The sequence below is a fragment of the Mandrillus leucophaeus genome, unplaced genomic scaffold (genome assembly GCF_000951045.1).
Source record: "Mandrillus leucophaeus isolate KB7577 unplaced genomic scaffold, Mleu.le_1.0 Scaffold136, whole genome shotgun sequence".
Taxonomy (NCBI): domain Eukaryota; kingdom Metazoa; phylum Chordata; class Mammalia; order Primates; family Cercopithecidae; genus Mandrillus; species Mandrillus leucophaeus.
In genome coordinates this window covers 3,036,875-3,051,978 of record NW_012101321.1, presented here as the reverse complement: position 1 = coordinate 3,051,978, position 15,104 = coordinate 3,036,875, and the positions used below count along the sequence as shown (strand labels likewise).

General features: G+C 40.3%; 1 protein-coding gene across 1 annotated transcript in view; it reads left to right on the top strand.

The window, feature by feature from the left end:
* Positions 1–15,104, top strand: part of DCLK2 (doublecortin-like kinase 2) — a 182,563-nt gene that overhangs the window by 123,852 nt on the left and 43,607 nt on the right. Inside the window, exons 4-6 of the mRNA XM_011973258.1 lie at positions 4–41; positions 962–1,012; positions 5,772–5,866. Coding sequence (XP_011828648.1) covers positions 4–41; positions 962–1,012; positions 5,772–5,866 — 184 coding nt within the window. The remainder of the gene's footprint in view (positions 1–3; positions 42–961; positions 1,013–5,771; positions 5,867–15,104) is intronic.

Sequence of the window (15,104 nt, the reverse complement as noted above, 5' to 3'; positions counted from 1 at the left end):
AAGCCCTGGGCCCTCTCGACGCAGCAAATCACCAGCTTCAGGTAGTTAGTGGAAAAGGAATAGATGGTCATAGCAGGAACAGATCATTTTCCTTCTGTTTTCTGTAATTTTTATGAATTAGTAATCTTTGCTGGGGTTGTATGCAGCCAAGTTCCAGAAAAACAGAGATGACATGACTTTTAAAACCAAAAGTTAAGTCTGTTTCCCCAAGTTATAATACTTCTCCTAAGAGACTTGTATAGTTTTGTTCTGACACATTTTCTTGGGAACAGCTTGATGATCTAGATTCTGCTGGTATTTACATAGAAGTGTTTCACATTTGGACCTCTGTATACTGCATTTTGAATTTTGTGCTCTATGATTGTGGATAATTATTTTCTTAACATTATCTCTTTTTTAAAAATCACATGCACACACTCTACCCAGAAATGTATTTACTTGATATATTTCCACTGGCTTCTCCCTCATCAAATGGTACATTCATAGCAGTGATTATTGTTGAAAAGTAGTATTTTACTTATTTAAGAGTCAGACTTACCTGTAATAAAGTTTCTTGCAAGTCTTAAGCCTATAAATTTGTCATAATTTTTACGGGGCATTTTTAAACATTAAAAACATACATAAATATCTTCACGTATTGATTTTATGGGTTTGTTTGTAATAATTAAGAATAAGTCTGTTGATATCATTTCCCCTTAAGGAAAGAATTGTGAAAAAACCATGATTTTACAGGTGGTGAATCTAGAACATGTGAAAGTTGTATCAATAACAATAGCCTCGAGCATTAGACTTCATAAAAGACCAAGTTTTTCAGACATTCCACTATTCGCCCTTTCCCCTCTCAGCACCCCCCGACTTTCTGTAGGGCAGATTGTTTTACTCTTTCTGAACACACATTTAGAGCTGCTGAATAACCACTCTCCTTACTGTCTTCTGCTCTGTGTATACTGCATGTGTACAGTAAAGCGGGGTGGCCACTACTCCAGTGCCTATTCTACAGCCAAATCCCCAGGTGAGCCATGACTATTGTGGCTTTGTTGCTCTGCTGGGTTTTTGTTTTTGTTTTTTGCCACTTTTCTGTTTCCTTTTGCTCCATTTCCATGAATGTATCTGGCTTATTCCAGTGCACATCTGTGTGGTATGAAATGTTTTGCATTGCACAAGACACTTTAGCCTCCTCTATTCATTAGAGAGCTGGTTATCATCAGAAGATTACCAAGTACCTGTCTGTATAGTCAGGAATACAAAGCGATTGAGGAGGCACATTGCTGCAAGGGGTCCATCTTCTAGTTAATTTGGAGAAATGTTCTGTTACTGAAAAAGGCTAAAGTTTGTTGGTACTATGAAAATAGCCATAGAAGAAATTTTGGTCTTCTATGCTCACCCCCTCCCCACCCTGGGGTTAACAGTTTAGGAATCACTGAAATCTTAGAAGTACGTCATAATAGCATATGCCAGCGTAGGATTATGAAGTGTTTCTTACATACACAGAGAGGCAACACTGCAATATTTCTAGTTGTCAAATATTTATTTTCTTAAGAGTTATAGACTCAGCCTTTTCTCTCTAAAAATGTGACAGTTAACAATATGTGTATTTTTATCTGAAAATACCTCTGTTATTAACCTTATTTCAAATTGTATCATGCTTTCTGTAAAGTATCTTAAAACTGAGAAAGCTTAATACAGAGATGAGACTTGCATAAATATACTGACCTGGGTTAATCAAAGGGTAGATGTAGTTTTGGTGATAGCTTTACAGATGCTTGTAACATCAGTAAAAATAATTAAATAGCTGGGCATGGAGGTACCACCTGTGGTCCCATCTTCTCGGAGGCTGAGGCAGGAGGATCCCTCGAGGCCAGGAGTTTGAGGCTGTAATGAGCTGTGATGATAGTGTCTTTGAATAGCCACTGCACTCTAGCCTTGGCAATGTAGCAAGGCCCTGTCTCTTTTAAAAAAATTTTAATAAAAAGGAGAGTGGTTCAAGAATCGGGTATGATTAATTCAATTTTGTCCCCCTAAGGTCCAAAGAGAAAAATTAGCATATTGAACTAAAAACATGTCTCATAGCCATATTTATCCTGCACACTAGTAGCTCCAGAAGATAGCCTAATAAATGTATACATAACTCTTACCTTGAATTTATAATACTTAGAAACTGATGAAGGAAAATCATAGCATTCTAGTACACACAATTTTCAATTAAGTCCAAATTTGGATTTGAGTTAATAGAGTAAGCCTCAAACTCATCAAGTAAAAGTTGTAAGATTTTAAAACCACATTTTAGAGAGAAAATGATCTTTTTTTATAAGAGATTAATTCAAAGTGTGTTCGACACTTCAGCTATAGAAAACCAAAAGCCTGAGTCAACCACTGGGATTTGAGTGAATCTGAAGAAAGCTACTATATTTATCTGCATAATGCTTATCTGTATAGTGCTATATAGTTCTTTCCACTTTCTACTACCATGAAGGACAGAATTTTGTCTTATTAAAAGCCATGGTACCCAGGAGTGTTTTTACAGATTACTTTAGCTATGGTGTGTCTGTTGCCATTTTTTAAATTCCATGGGACTAATGAAATTCAAACAGAGCTGGTAACTTTATGAACATAATACTGTACCTTTTCAGTCTTGGGACAGAGGTCCCAAGTGAAGTCTTGAGACTGCCTTGAGTGAAGTCTTCTTGTTGACTAAATCCTTCAACAAAACTCTATCAGTATAGCTAAATAGTATGTAAAAAGCACATAGATATTAAGCTAGGTAACATAAATGGGTAAATGGTTACTGTCGCCCAGGCTGGAGTGCAGTGGTGTGATCTTGGCTCACTGCACCTCTACCTCAGGGGTTCAAGCTATTCTCCTGCGTAGCTGGGACTATAGGCATGCGCCACCATGCCTGGCTAATTTTTGTATTTTTAGTAGAGATAAGGTTTCACCATGTTGGCCAGGCTGGTCTCTAACTCCTGATATCAAGTGATCCACCAGCCTCAGCCTCCCAAAGTGCTGGGATTATAGATGTGAGCCACTGTGCCTGGCCATTATTTTAGAATTTTAGCTTCTGAATCTTTCTTGGTCTGCCAAGATAAAAAGTATTCAAAGAAAACAAAACAAAACAAAACCCCCAAGTTTATTTCTTTCCTTAGAGTTGAGGGGAGGGGGATTAAATTTCAGGAATGAAAATCCAGGGGTGTAGCGGAAGAGTGGAAGCATGAGGCAGGTGCTGGCTGGTGGTGGCACATCTTCCGCTTGCGGCAGCAACGGAAGTTGCAGGGGGAGAGGGCATGACGTGGTGCTGTCCAGGGTCCCCATTAGCCTCTCCAGAACTGGAGAAATGTGCAAATAAGTGAAATTAAGAACAACTCATTCAAGCACATTGTTTAGAACCTTCCAAATGCTATAAAAACTTAGAGGACTATATATGATTAGTATCTCTCTAGGATGAGTTATTTTGGTGAAAATATAGACATGTAGTTATTGACATCAGTTAAATCCCTGGCAGTGAGTTTTGTTAAGAAACTAGGCCTGGGCAGGGGATGCATTTTAGGGAGACTGATCTACTACAGAGATCGCTATCTGCCGGAACTGCTTTTTCTCCTTCACTCCCTTTCCTACAATCATTCCAAGGTAGCCTTTGCTATCAGTGTGGGATTGGAATACCAGTGAACACTAACAGTGCGTACTGATTAGAAGCTGGTGACCTGTGCAGATTGCTGTGTGAGAGGGAGAAAATACCAGGAAAAAAAAAAAAAAAAAAGGGAAAAAAAGGAAAATTTAGTTTCAGCTCACGGCAAGCTTACTAGTTTATTGCCGGCCGTAATCTCTATTTTGTGTGAATTCCATTGAAAAAGATTTTTTTAAACACTATTTTTTAGCACAGTTTTAGGTTCACAACCAAAGTTACATATTTCCTGTGTACTTCCTTGCCTGCAGACTTGCGTAACTTCTTCTATTATCCACATCCCCAATTACAGTGCTGCATTTGTTACAGTTGATGGACCTGCATTGAAATCCCCTTAGCACCCAAGAGCCATAGTTTACATTGAGGTTCATTCTTGGTGTTGTATGTTTTCTGGGTTTGGACAAGTTTGTAATGACATATATTCGCCATTACAGTATCATACAGTTTCACTGCCCTAAAAACCCTTTGTGCTCTACCTTTTAAAGAAGTTTTTTAGAAGAAATAACATTAATTGAAATTTAACTTGATTGAGAAATAACCAGGGCTGTTGAATACTCTTAAATATTTTTAATTGTACAGTTAATTGTGTTACACTTGTATTCTAAGTACCCACATGTATTTGTTAATAAAATCTAGATCACTGACCGTTATTTTTGAATGAGGGTTTTGAGTCAGAAAAATTAAAGTTTTGGAAACTTAAAAATAACTGAAAGAAGTTCTCATTTTTACTGAAATTTTAAAATGAGCAGTACAATAAATATGACTTCATAAACCAAGATGTTCCTGTTTACAGGTGATTCTTGTAATCATTAGTACTCATTGATCCACAATTTCTGCCTCTGCTCAAGGACTGGTACTCATTTTTTTTGAGTCACCTATTCAGGACCTTTACCTGTGCATTTTTTTTTCATACTTATTAGCGTGATTTAAAATAATAGTTGTCGCTGTCTCATGTTTTTTTTTTTTTTTTTTTTTTAAATAAAAAGCAAGTGAGCATCTCTTTTCTTTCCAAAAAGATGAATGACACTTTTCATCTACTTTGGGCAAAAACTTTGAAGATTTATAATAAAATGGATTATAAATACTCAATTTAGAGGAGAAAAACATATATCAATACTAGATGTTAACTACTAGCTTTGTGAAATTACTGCAGAAATAGATTCTAATGATAACAATCAGGCATAAGCAAAAGTCATACTGAAATGTTTGACCAGAATTCTGTAGTATAGAATCTGCAAACGAACCTTTCCTGGGGGAGAGGTTTCAAAATTTTCAAAAACTGAACACTTTTTTCGGTTACTTTTTAAATTTCCAAATTTAATTTTCTGGGGGAAAGGTTCATTTACAGATTCTATACTACATAATTCTAGCATAGGATCTAAATCGAGCTTTCAGCCGAAGAAGTGTATGGAGGTTTAGAGCAGATGTATAGAAAACTACCAAGATTTGTGGACAAATGGGGGAGGATAAGCTGTGGAGAAAAGAATATGGAAGGAATTAGAAATAAGTGGTCTGGATAAAAAAGGTTGAAGAATGTTTTTCACAGACTTTGAGCAAATAAGTAGGAATTACAGGGAAAACTACCAGTAGATTTTCCCTTTTCATTAAGAAAATACTTAGAAAATGTGTTTGTATTATGGTGTAATTGATTTGGGAGAGCCACACAAACTTCTTGGTCATCCAAACTTCTTGGTTATGTTGGTATGCACCAAGATAGTGGCTATTGAACAGCCTTCATAGTAAACCATTACAAATATAACAGCCATCTCTACCTTTGCTGGCAGGCAGGATACATGGAAAAGTTCTCGTTCACATCACTAATTCCATAATGTCTTCTGTATTTGTTTATATAGCTGTTGGAAAACTACTATTGAAAATAGTTCTAGTTTCACTCTTTGATTTTTTTTTTTTTTTGTCTGTAATGCAGTAAGATACATTCTTTTTGCTTTTTGCTGATTTGCCGTCTGCTTTGAGCTGAAAATGAGTTGAAGCTTCATTGGACCTATATTGTGCATGCACCTAGTGTATTTATACAGTCTGGTTATTGTGGGTTTTAATGGGACTTCTGTCTTCTTTGTTGTCTCATGGGCAGTTAATGGAACTCCCAGCAGCCAACTTTCTACTCCTAAATCTACGAAATCCTCCAGTTCCTCTCCAACTAGTCCAGGAAGTTTCAGAGGATTAAAGGTATGAAATAGGATATGTGGCATATTTGTGTGATTTTGTTATTTTGAGTTTCATAGTTTAGCAGTTTAATTTGTTTAGGAGCTTGGGTACAGTAATAAATTAAAAAGAGTTTAGGATTTGGAACCTAGTAGATTTGACTTCGAATCCTGTGTACTGCTGTAATTTTGACCAACTCGCTTAACTCCTGTGAGCTGAAGTGTTTCTCATCTCTAAAATGGGAACATGGGGTTATAGTGTTCTTATTTTAGAGATGAACATAATGTGGTAAAGTATAATAAATAGTAGTTTTCCAATTATTATCAAAATGATTTGCAGCGGTAAAGCCTTGGAGAACATCATGATTCTTTAAAAAATCTTCTTTTGAGTCATGACTTTAATATTGCTAACATAATTTGAGTTTGTCAAAAGCCTAAAATGAAGTGAAATACTAGCATAATGTTTATACTCACAAGTGATAACACAGGGAAAATATGGTCATCTTTAGTGAGGAACTTAGAAACAATCTTAGCTATTGACTATGATGTCCTAAAAATATAAGCAGTAACAATATGATTAGCAGTTGGTTTAATAGACAGTTATCTAGTAGAGATGAGCAAAACCAATTGTGCAAAATTTCAACAAGTTTTATTTGATTTAGTAGTTCCTAATAATTTAAATTTAGAAGAGAAAATTTGGCTGGTAAAATAACAGTAAATAATTAGAGCTGAAGGTGGAATTTCTAACCAGACGTGATGGCTCACGCCTGTAATCCCAGCACTTCGGGAGGCTGAGGCAGGTGGATCATTTGAGGTCAGGAGTTCAAGATCAGCCTGGTCAACATGGTGAAACCCCAACTCTACTAAAAATACAAAAATTAGCCAGGCATGGTGGTACAAACCTGTAATCCCAGCTACTCGGCAGGCTGAGGTGGGAGAATCACTTGGATCCAGGAGGCGGAGGTTGCAGTGCGCTGAGATCGCGCCACTGCACTCCAGCCTGGGTGACAAAGTGAGACTGTGTGCCTCAAAAAAAAAAAAAAAAAAAAGAATTTCCTTTGTAGAAACAAAGGGTTGTCTACATGGTAATGAATTCTGAGAATACTGATGTATACGCAGTGTCATGTATGTGTATACATAAATTAACTTTAATTCCCTTTATGTGTTTCTATATGAGATGTATTATTAGGAATGTGTTTTCCAAAGTTGGTTCCCGAAACACTTCAAATATAGTCCTAGAGGATTTCTTTAAAGCTGTAGAAGAGTATTTTTTTATTAGTAAACTTAATGGTTAGAACCCCACCACCCTTGTGTGAGTGAGGAATGGGAACCTGCCAAGCCCAGCCTCTCTGACACCTTCAGAGCAGCGTGTGAGGTCTGTGCTTCCCCACTCCTCAGAACGTTTTGTTCTCCAGTTGACTGTAAGGTTTGCTTGTCTTGCCCTGAGAATGTTGTGTGTCCCTCAGAGTGGACTTGTATAATGTTTAAGTACCTGAGAATCAAAAGAGGAATTCTGGAAAAGGACAGAGCATCTGTTTCTGTGCCTGCTTGCTTATCCTTGGCAGAATTTGGGCTGAGACTGGTAGGACGTTTGGAAGTAGGGAGTATCTAGCTCTCACCTACCTGTAATCACTGAAAGTTCTTTATATTTATCGAAAGAAGCAGGCATTTTTCTGAAGTGCTGACTTAAGTCAGTTCATAATGTGATTTCAGTGGACTTTTAACTTGTCAATTCCCAGAAAAGTTATATAAATTAAAAATTACTAGTAAGCTAATTATTTTCAGATTTTTCTCCTATTTTCCCTGGAACAGATTGGAAGTACGTTGTTATTAATAGAGGTAACTTTCAAGAGAACTAAAATAAAAATAAGTCTATTTAGCTCTTTTCAGGTTTATTGTTTCATCATTTGTTAAAGCAAAAGCAAGTGGCTCCTAGAGCTGGTTAATTGTTCTAGGGCAGATCTAGGATAACCTTTCCAGTGAGCCACATGCCAAGGTCATTCATATTTCTCTCCCAGGCCATTGCCCCAGGCAGGGCTGAGATCCTTGACCTAGGGCCGCTTTGGGGGATCAGATGGGACACTTTAGTGCCTGCTTACTCTGGGTCTTGGTCACTTCCCCATTTTTTGTTACCCATTGGTAACCCCAGCTCCCATCTTCCTAGTCCATCTTCAACTCTTAACCCAATATTGTCATTTTCTGTTTTTGCCACTAGGCTAGTTGGTGCTGCTTATTAGTAATTACAACTATAGCTTCAGGACAGGACAGCTAACCATTTCAAGGAAATACATGTTAATATTCTGTGCACACACCTACTTCACAGATGCACGCATACTTGTGCAGGATCACTCACATTTGTGAAGATTAATGGAATTTTTAAGACATAATAAATTGTGTTATTGCTGAGACATTAAGTAAAATTGTTCCTTCTATGCTAGGTGTATTGTAATTATTATAGTAACCCCAGCATTTAGCACACAGTAAATGCTCAAGGATTACTTATTCACACCAAGAGGAATGAAGACTAATTTGTTCATTAAGGGAAATGTTGATTACTGGTCATGATTGAAGATAAGATTATAAGTAAGATAAAGAACAGTCATCTTTCCAGAACCACCCCCTGTTCTCCACCACTGTGCCTGAGGCCTGTGGGCTTTGCTAACAGCTGTGATACCTCCTCTGGGTTTTCTTTTTCTTATTTGTGAAACAAGGACTTTTGATTTTAAATGAGCTCTAAAATGCTAGGAATATAGTTCTGTTAACTTGCGGAAAAACCTAACTAAAAGGCTAGGAAGTGTATTTTTTGCCCTTTTACTTCAATGCTGATGTAAAACCACCGAATTTTACATTAAACAGGAGTAACTAATGTCTCTGCCACACTGATTCAGCTTTTAGGCCACAATCCCAAAGCTCTCTAACTACTGCCTATTCTCATGGGTCCTGCCTTATGGAAATTTCATCTCATTACAGTTCCCATAATCTGTGGTATATATTGTCATTGGGATGAAAACCTGCTTTTTAAATAATGCAATTTAGTCAGGTTACTTTACTGTACCAAATACCCTAATTTTGATGTCATTGCAAGGCACCAACTTATTTTTTTCTATTCAATGGCATGACAGATGAGGAATTACAGATAATTACCGTGTGTTAGCACTATGCGTTTCCCTTCCCTTCATTTAAAATCGCTTATTAAGATCAGTTAAGAGGGAATGTCTGAGAATGGAGGATTGTTTTTCATGGGCAGGAACTCGTTACCACTATTTATCCTAGTTAGATGCTGTAATGGCCTTGGGGGATAGATAATCTTTTTCCAGAGAATCAGAGAATTGATAAAAGCAAGCAGACCAAGCCAGGACAGCATGTGCAGGAGCTGACAGTCTCTCCAGCTGCCAGGACACAGCTTTTGGCATTGCTGGTTTTTTTACTACCTGGATTTTATTCACTGGGGAACTAAATAAGGTTAAGGGTAAGCAGAATTTGATGTTCTGTCACAGTGTTTCCCTCTTTGTATCCATGTCTGGGAATTATTTTAATATTTTGGTGGGGGCATTGAAAGAACTGAAAATGAAAATAGGATGATATGTTTAATCTCTGATCATGGATTGTTAGTGGCCCTTTGGTTTGCTCATTAAGAAAGATATAAAAAATAGACAATCTACCTTGCTCGCCACAAAAAGTACTCGTAGTTTTCTTAGTACTCTTATGAGGAAGATGATTCTGCTAAGACTGTGTTCTTTGAGGGGCTGGACAAAAGCCAGTAGCAGAAGCAAAGCTTTCTTCAACTTGTGAATAATTTTTTTTGCAGATGATCATGTAAGAAATAGGGTGGCGACCAAGTAATTAAGGTTCTTTAAACCTAAAACTGAAAGACATTAGGACAACTGAGAGTTAGTGGTATCTTGATTATATATTTGTTTTGTTCAAGTAGTGTTAAAGAAAAAAACACTAATTATTCCAGATACTTGTTAAAGACTATAAGGGAGACTTTATTCAAAGAGTGGGGGTGGTCCCTGGCACGTGGTATAGAGACCACTGTAGTAGAGCCTTGCAGGGAGGAAAAGAGGAAATCCAGCTCCAGCAAGGAAAAGTGGGGATTTATAATGAAGGAGCAGGGTAGGAATCAGCAGAGGGAAGAGTATTAGAGGAACCATCCAGCCTAAGAGGCTTCCGGCTCGACTGACTTGATAGGCTTATTGCTGAAGGCAGGCTGGGCTGATCTGACATCAGAGTCAGACAGCAAGTACAGGGGATTTTCCCTAAACTGACTTAACAGGAATCTTGCTCAGACCTCAGCCTGGATTCTGCAGGGACAGGGAGGGATCCCCAGGGTTGGGCCTAGTCAAGCAGAGGACTCGGAGGAACCTGACTAAAGTTTTGGTCATAAAAGAGTTTTTGTCAGTAGTTACCTAAAACCATAGAGTGTAAAAACTGGAAGTAGTTTCAAACCTTGTTTAGTTGTCAAGATAGAGAAACTGACTTTTTTTTAATTTTTGGTTTGTGTTTTTTGTTTGTTTGGTTTTTGAGTCGCCCAGGCTGGAGTGCAGTGGTGCGATCTTGGCTCACTGCAACCTCCGCCTTCCGGGTTCAAGTGATTCTCTTGTCTCAGCCTCCTGAGTAACACATTTGCTCCACATGAGAAAGGGTTGAGAGATTGGGAGGGGAATAGGGAGGGGGGAGGTGTGGGAAAAAGAGGGAGGAAATCTTGGGGTTAGGGAGGAGGCTGGGTGAATGGGGTGGAAAGACAGAGAAAAATACCTGGTGGCAACTTTTCCTGAGAGGCTTGGGGGAAAAGCATGCTAATAGGTATCTAATGGGAGTTTCTTGAAAGTAAAACTGTCTATACTGTGCCCATTATTTTCACCTAACCCCATAAAGCTTTAGTAAAATCACAGAGTTCACAATAACTTAGGGTTTTTGGTTTTCTTTGGAAGACAGTACTCAGTGGAGCTGAGTATTGTCAAGATTGGTATAGATTGGAATTAGCATAGTCCAGGTTCAGCAGATACATGGGTTACAGGGATGTGGGATGAGGTTCTGTGGTGGGCCTGTGATGAAGTCACACTGTGGGTATCGTGGCATAGCTGGGTGTTGAGCCCACGCTCATAAACACAACCAGCCCCAAGGACGCGGTGGGAAAGCAAGACCAGTCTTCTTAAATGATTGGAAACAACATGATCAGACCAAAAGTTGGTAAAATTAGTTATTAAAGGATAAGGCCACCCAGCAGGTCCCTGTTAGGCCTCTTCCCCAGAACCTAACTCCTAGGTATTATAACTTGGCTTTGCTTCTGTTTGAACTTAGGGAATCTGGCTTTCCTGATGGTCAGGGCTGTTCCTGGTGATGGTCACCTAGGGAGGAGGCATTTCTGCAGGCCGTACACAGCCTCTCTCACCTCAGTGACTCCAGGCTGCCTCCCACAGCCGGGAACATGGGGAGCCCAGGGACTTCTGAAGTAAGGACAGTTCACGCCAAGTTATACTATGCCTTTGTTACGAGGCTACAAAGCTCCTTGAGACTCTGGTTTATTTTCCTTTTGTCCTCTAATGCTTAAAGTTTTTTTGTGATTATTCCGAGCTATTCTAGTTAAGCTGAGGGTTATCAAGACAAAAGTCTTGGTCTACTTGGGCCAGATTATTAAGGTGGGAACGGTGCCCCCTGGTGTGCAGCTACACCAGGTTATTCTGGCAAGGCACGGTGCCTCACGCCTTTAATCCCAGCACTTTGGGAGACCTGAGCTCCCTCCCTCCTTTGCTGCCTCCTCCATTTGGAAACGGACACAGGATGGTGATCAAAAGCATGTGAAATGTGACAGCCCTTTTAGAATTTGTCTGGCGGGGTTTCTGGTGGTACCAGAAGACTCCAAGCAGGTAAATCTATTAAAACATTTAGGGCCAGGTGTGGTGTCTCATGCCTGTGATCCCAGCACTTTGGGAGGCCAGGGTGGTCGGATCACGAGTTCAGGGGCTCAAGACCAGCCTGGCTAACATGGCGAAACCCCATCTCTACTAAAAATACAAAAATTAACCAGGCATGGTGGCGGGTGCCTGTAATCCCAGCTACTCGGGAGGCTGAGGCAGGAGAATCCCTTTGACCCGGGAGGCAGAGGTTGCAGTGAGCCGAGATCCTGCCACTTCACTCCGGCCTGGGCTACAGGGCAGGACTCCGACTTAAAATTAAAAATGGAAAAAAAGCACGTGAAGTCCAAGTGCCTGGGTTTGATCTTGGCATGGTCACTTTTAAGCTGTTTTACGTTGGGCAAGTCACATCACCCCTATCTGTGAAAAAAGGGATTAATAGGACCTGCCGCACAGGATTGAGATTGATTAAATATGGAGAAAGCAGTTAGGGTAGCCTTGTTATTCTTTCTTACCATAAACCTTGGCATTTCCAGGTTCCATTTTCACATAAAGGCAGTTTCACTTACAAAAAACTAACATGCAGTGGTGTACAAGGAGGAAAGAGAAAGTGAGAGAAGTCAGACTCCAGATTTTATTACCTCCTCTGCTTTTCTATCACCAGCTTTTCCTCTCAACTCTCCCTTCATCTCTGCTTTCCTGCCCTCTTCACATATTCCAACCCTATCAGTAATCTATAAATGACTCTATTAGAAACAGGTTATCCCACCTGGGAGGCTGAGGTGGGAGAATTGCTTGAATTCAGGAGGCGGAGGTTGCAGTGAGCCGAGATCACACCACTGCACTCCAGCCTGGGCAACAGAGCGAGACTGTCTCCAGGAAAAAAAAAAAAAAAAAAAGGTTTTTCCTGCAAGGCACGGTGGCTCATGCCTTTAATCCCAGCACTTTGGGAGGCCAAGGTGGGTGAATCACCCGAGGTCAGGAGTTTGAGACCAGCCTGGGCAAAATGGTGAAATCCTATCTCTACTAAAAATAAAAAGCTTTGCTGGGTGTGGTGGCATGTGCCCCTGCCCATAGTGCCCATAGTGCCAGCTACTTGGGAGGCTGAGACAGGAGAATCACTTGAACCCAGGAGGCAGAGGTGGCAGTGAGCCGAGATCGCGCCATTGCACTCCAGCCTGGGTGACAAGAATGAGACTCTGTCTCAAAAAAAAAAAAAAAAAAAAAAAAAAAAAAAAAAAAGAAAAAAGGTTATCCCAAAACTTAACAGCTTAAAACAAAAGTAAAACATTGATTTTCTCACACAGCTCTGATGGGTCAGAAATTCAGGAGCAGCTTCACTGGGTGGTTCTGCTCAAGATCTTTCATGAGGTTGCAGTCAAGATGCGTCCCAGGCCGGAGCTGCCTGAAGGCTTGGCTGGGAATGGAGGATCCCCCTCTGTGGTCACTCATTCACTTGCTGGCAAGCTGTTGCTGGCTGTTGGCAGGAGGCCTCGGTTACTCGCCATGTGGACCTCTCCATAAGTTGGCTTGAGTTTCCTCAGAACACTGCAGGTGGCTTTCCCCAGAACCCAGTGATAAGAAAGAGAGAGAGAGAGTGCCATACAGAAGCTGTCAATTCTGTGACTTAACCTTGGAAGCCAGACCGCGTATCTTCCATAATATCTTGGTGGTCACACACCAGCCCAACTCAGCATGGGGAGATTGATCACAAGGGCATGAAAAACAGGAGGTGGGGCTCACGAGGGCTATTGTGGAGTCTGGCAGTTACACCAGCCTTCTCTCCATTTTTGTCTCTTTATCAGCCACTCAGAATTTCTGCCCTGGGCTGCTCCGGCTTCCTCATCCTGTCCTTTCCAACCTTCCTGTCCATCCTCTTTTTTGAGGGCTGCCAGAGTCTCACCCCATCAATTTTATTGCTTTGTTCTCCTTCCAGTCCTTTTGTTCCTCAGACTGATGACTCCTTACTCATTCTTTTTCGTCCTCTTCAAATCCTAGAATCCCACCCCAGCGGACATCGTTTGCTTCTTTTAATGCGCTCGTCTTCCTGATTCTCCATTTTTCTGCTTGACCCCAGCCTATGATCTTCTGTTCCCTCTGTGCAAGTTCCTCGGAGTCTCTTCAGTCTAGCTGATAACTTTTCCCATAGGAATATTTGCTATGCTTAAATCACAGCATTTTCTTTGGGACAGATAGGCAATAAAGAGTAGTAAATGTGTCATCAGCTGCCAGATGGATGAAGAAAGCATTTCCCTGAACTTTAATTCATCATTCATGTTCCAGTTTAAGACTTTTAAGGCAGTAGTAACTTAAGGCTTCAGAGTCACAGCACATCTGTGGACACTGAGGGATAAAATGTTTCGTGTTTTGATGCTGAAGTGTATGCCTGGAGGCTGTCTGCTGTGAGCATTCTTGCCGGTTGAAAGAAGGAGGAAAAAAGTACATGTGAAACATTATCCAACATCTTGAGATTATGAACTGTCTGATGTGCTGATATTTTATCTGATGATGTCTCCTGGGTCTGCTAGTGGTGAAAGATTTTCCAGATTTGTGAAGTGTGATGAAAGGGCTGGTAGTATCTCATCCTGATTGGCAGAGCTAAAATGTAACTCTTCGACCTTCTGAACTTGAACACTTCTTTTCGAAGCTGTGAAATGTAAATCCACAGTAGCTGCTGACCTTAGACATTTTTGCCTTTCCCGGGAGCTTTGGCTTTTCTTTTGTAATTAAGACTAGTTGATAACCTTCAGTACTAAGAAACTGACCACTTCTCATTACCCCAGAGATGGGTAGTGACTTCATCTTTCCATGTAATTGATTTTGTAGAATAAAAACCAAAAGAGGGGCTAAGCAGTTTTGAAGTGCCCTAACAAAATAAGTCATAACGCGTCTCAGACTTTGAGGACAATGATTTGCACATTGTAGTTGCTAGTGAAATCTGGTGCATTTGGGAAGTAAATGGCTCACCTGGGCTGAAGCCCATCTTTCTGAGGATGCAGGGAGGATTTACCAAGTAAATAAGTGTATAAATAGGATCAATTGTAAGAATTTCAGTTGAATGCAACTGGCACATGTGTTAAACTTAAATGCCCCATTATTCATAAAAGTGGGCCCAGAAATTCTTCTTGGTAGTGCATTATAGGTAATTGGAGGGAGTTAAAGACTTAGAGATTGTTGGCCGGGCGCAGTGGCTCAAGTCTGTAATCTCAGCACTTTGGGGCCGAGACAGGCGGATCACGAGGTCAAGAGATCAAGACCATCCTGGCTAACACGATGAAACCTCGTCTCTACTAAAAAAATACAAAAAACTAGCTGGGTGAGGTGATGGGCGCCTGTAGTCCCAGCTACTCGGGAGGCTGAGGCAGGAGAATGGCGTGAACCCGGGAGGCGGAGCTTGCAGTGAGC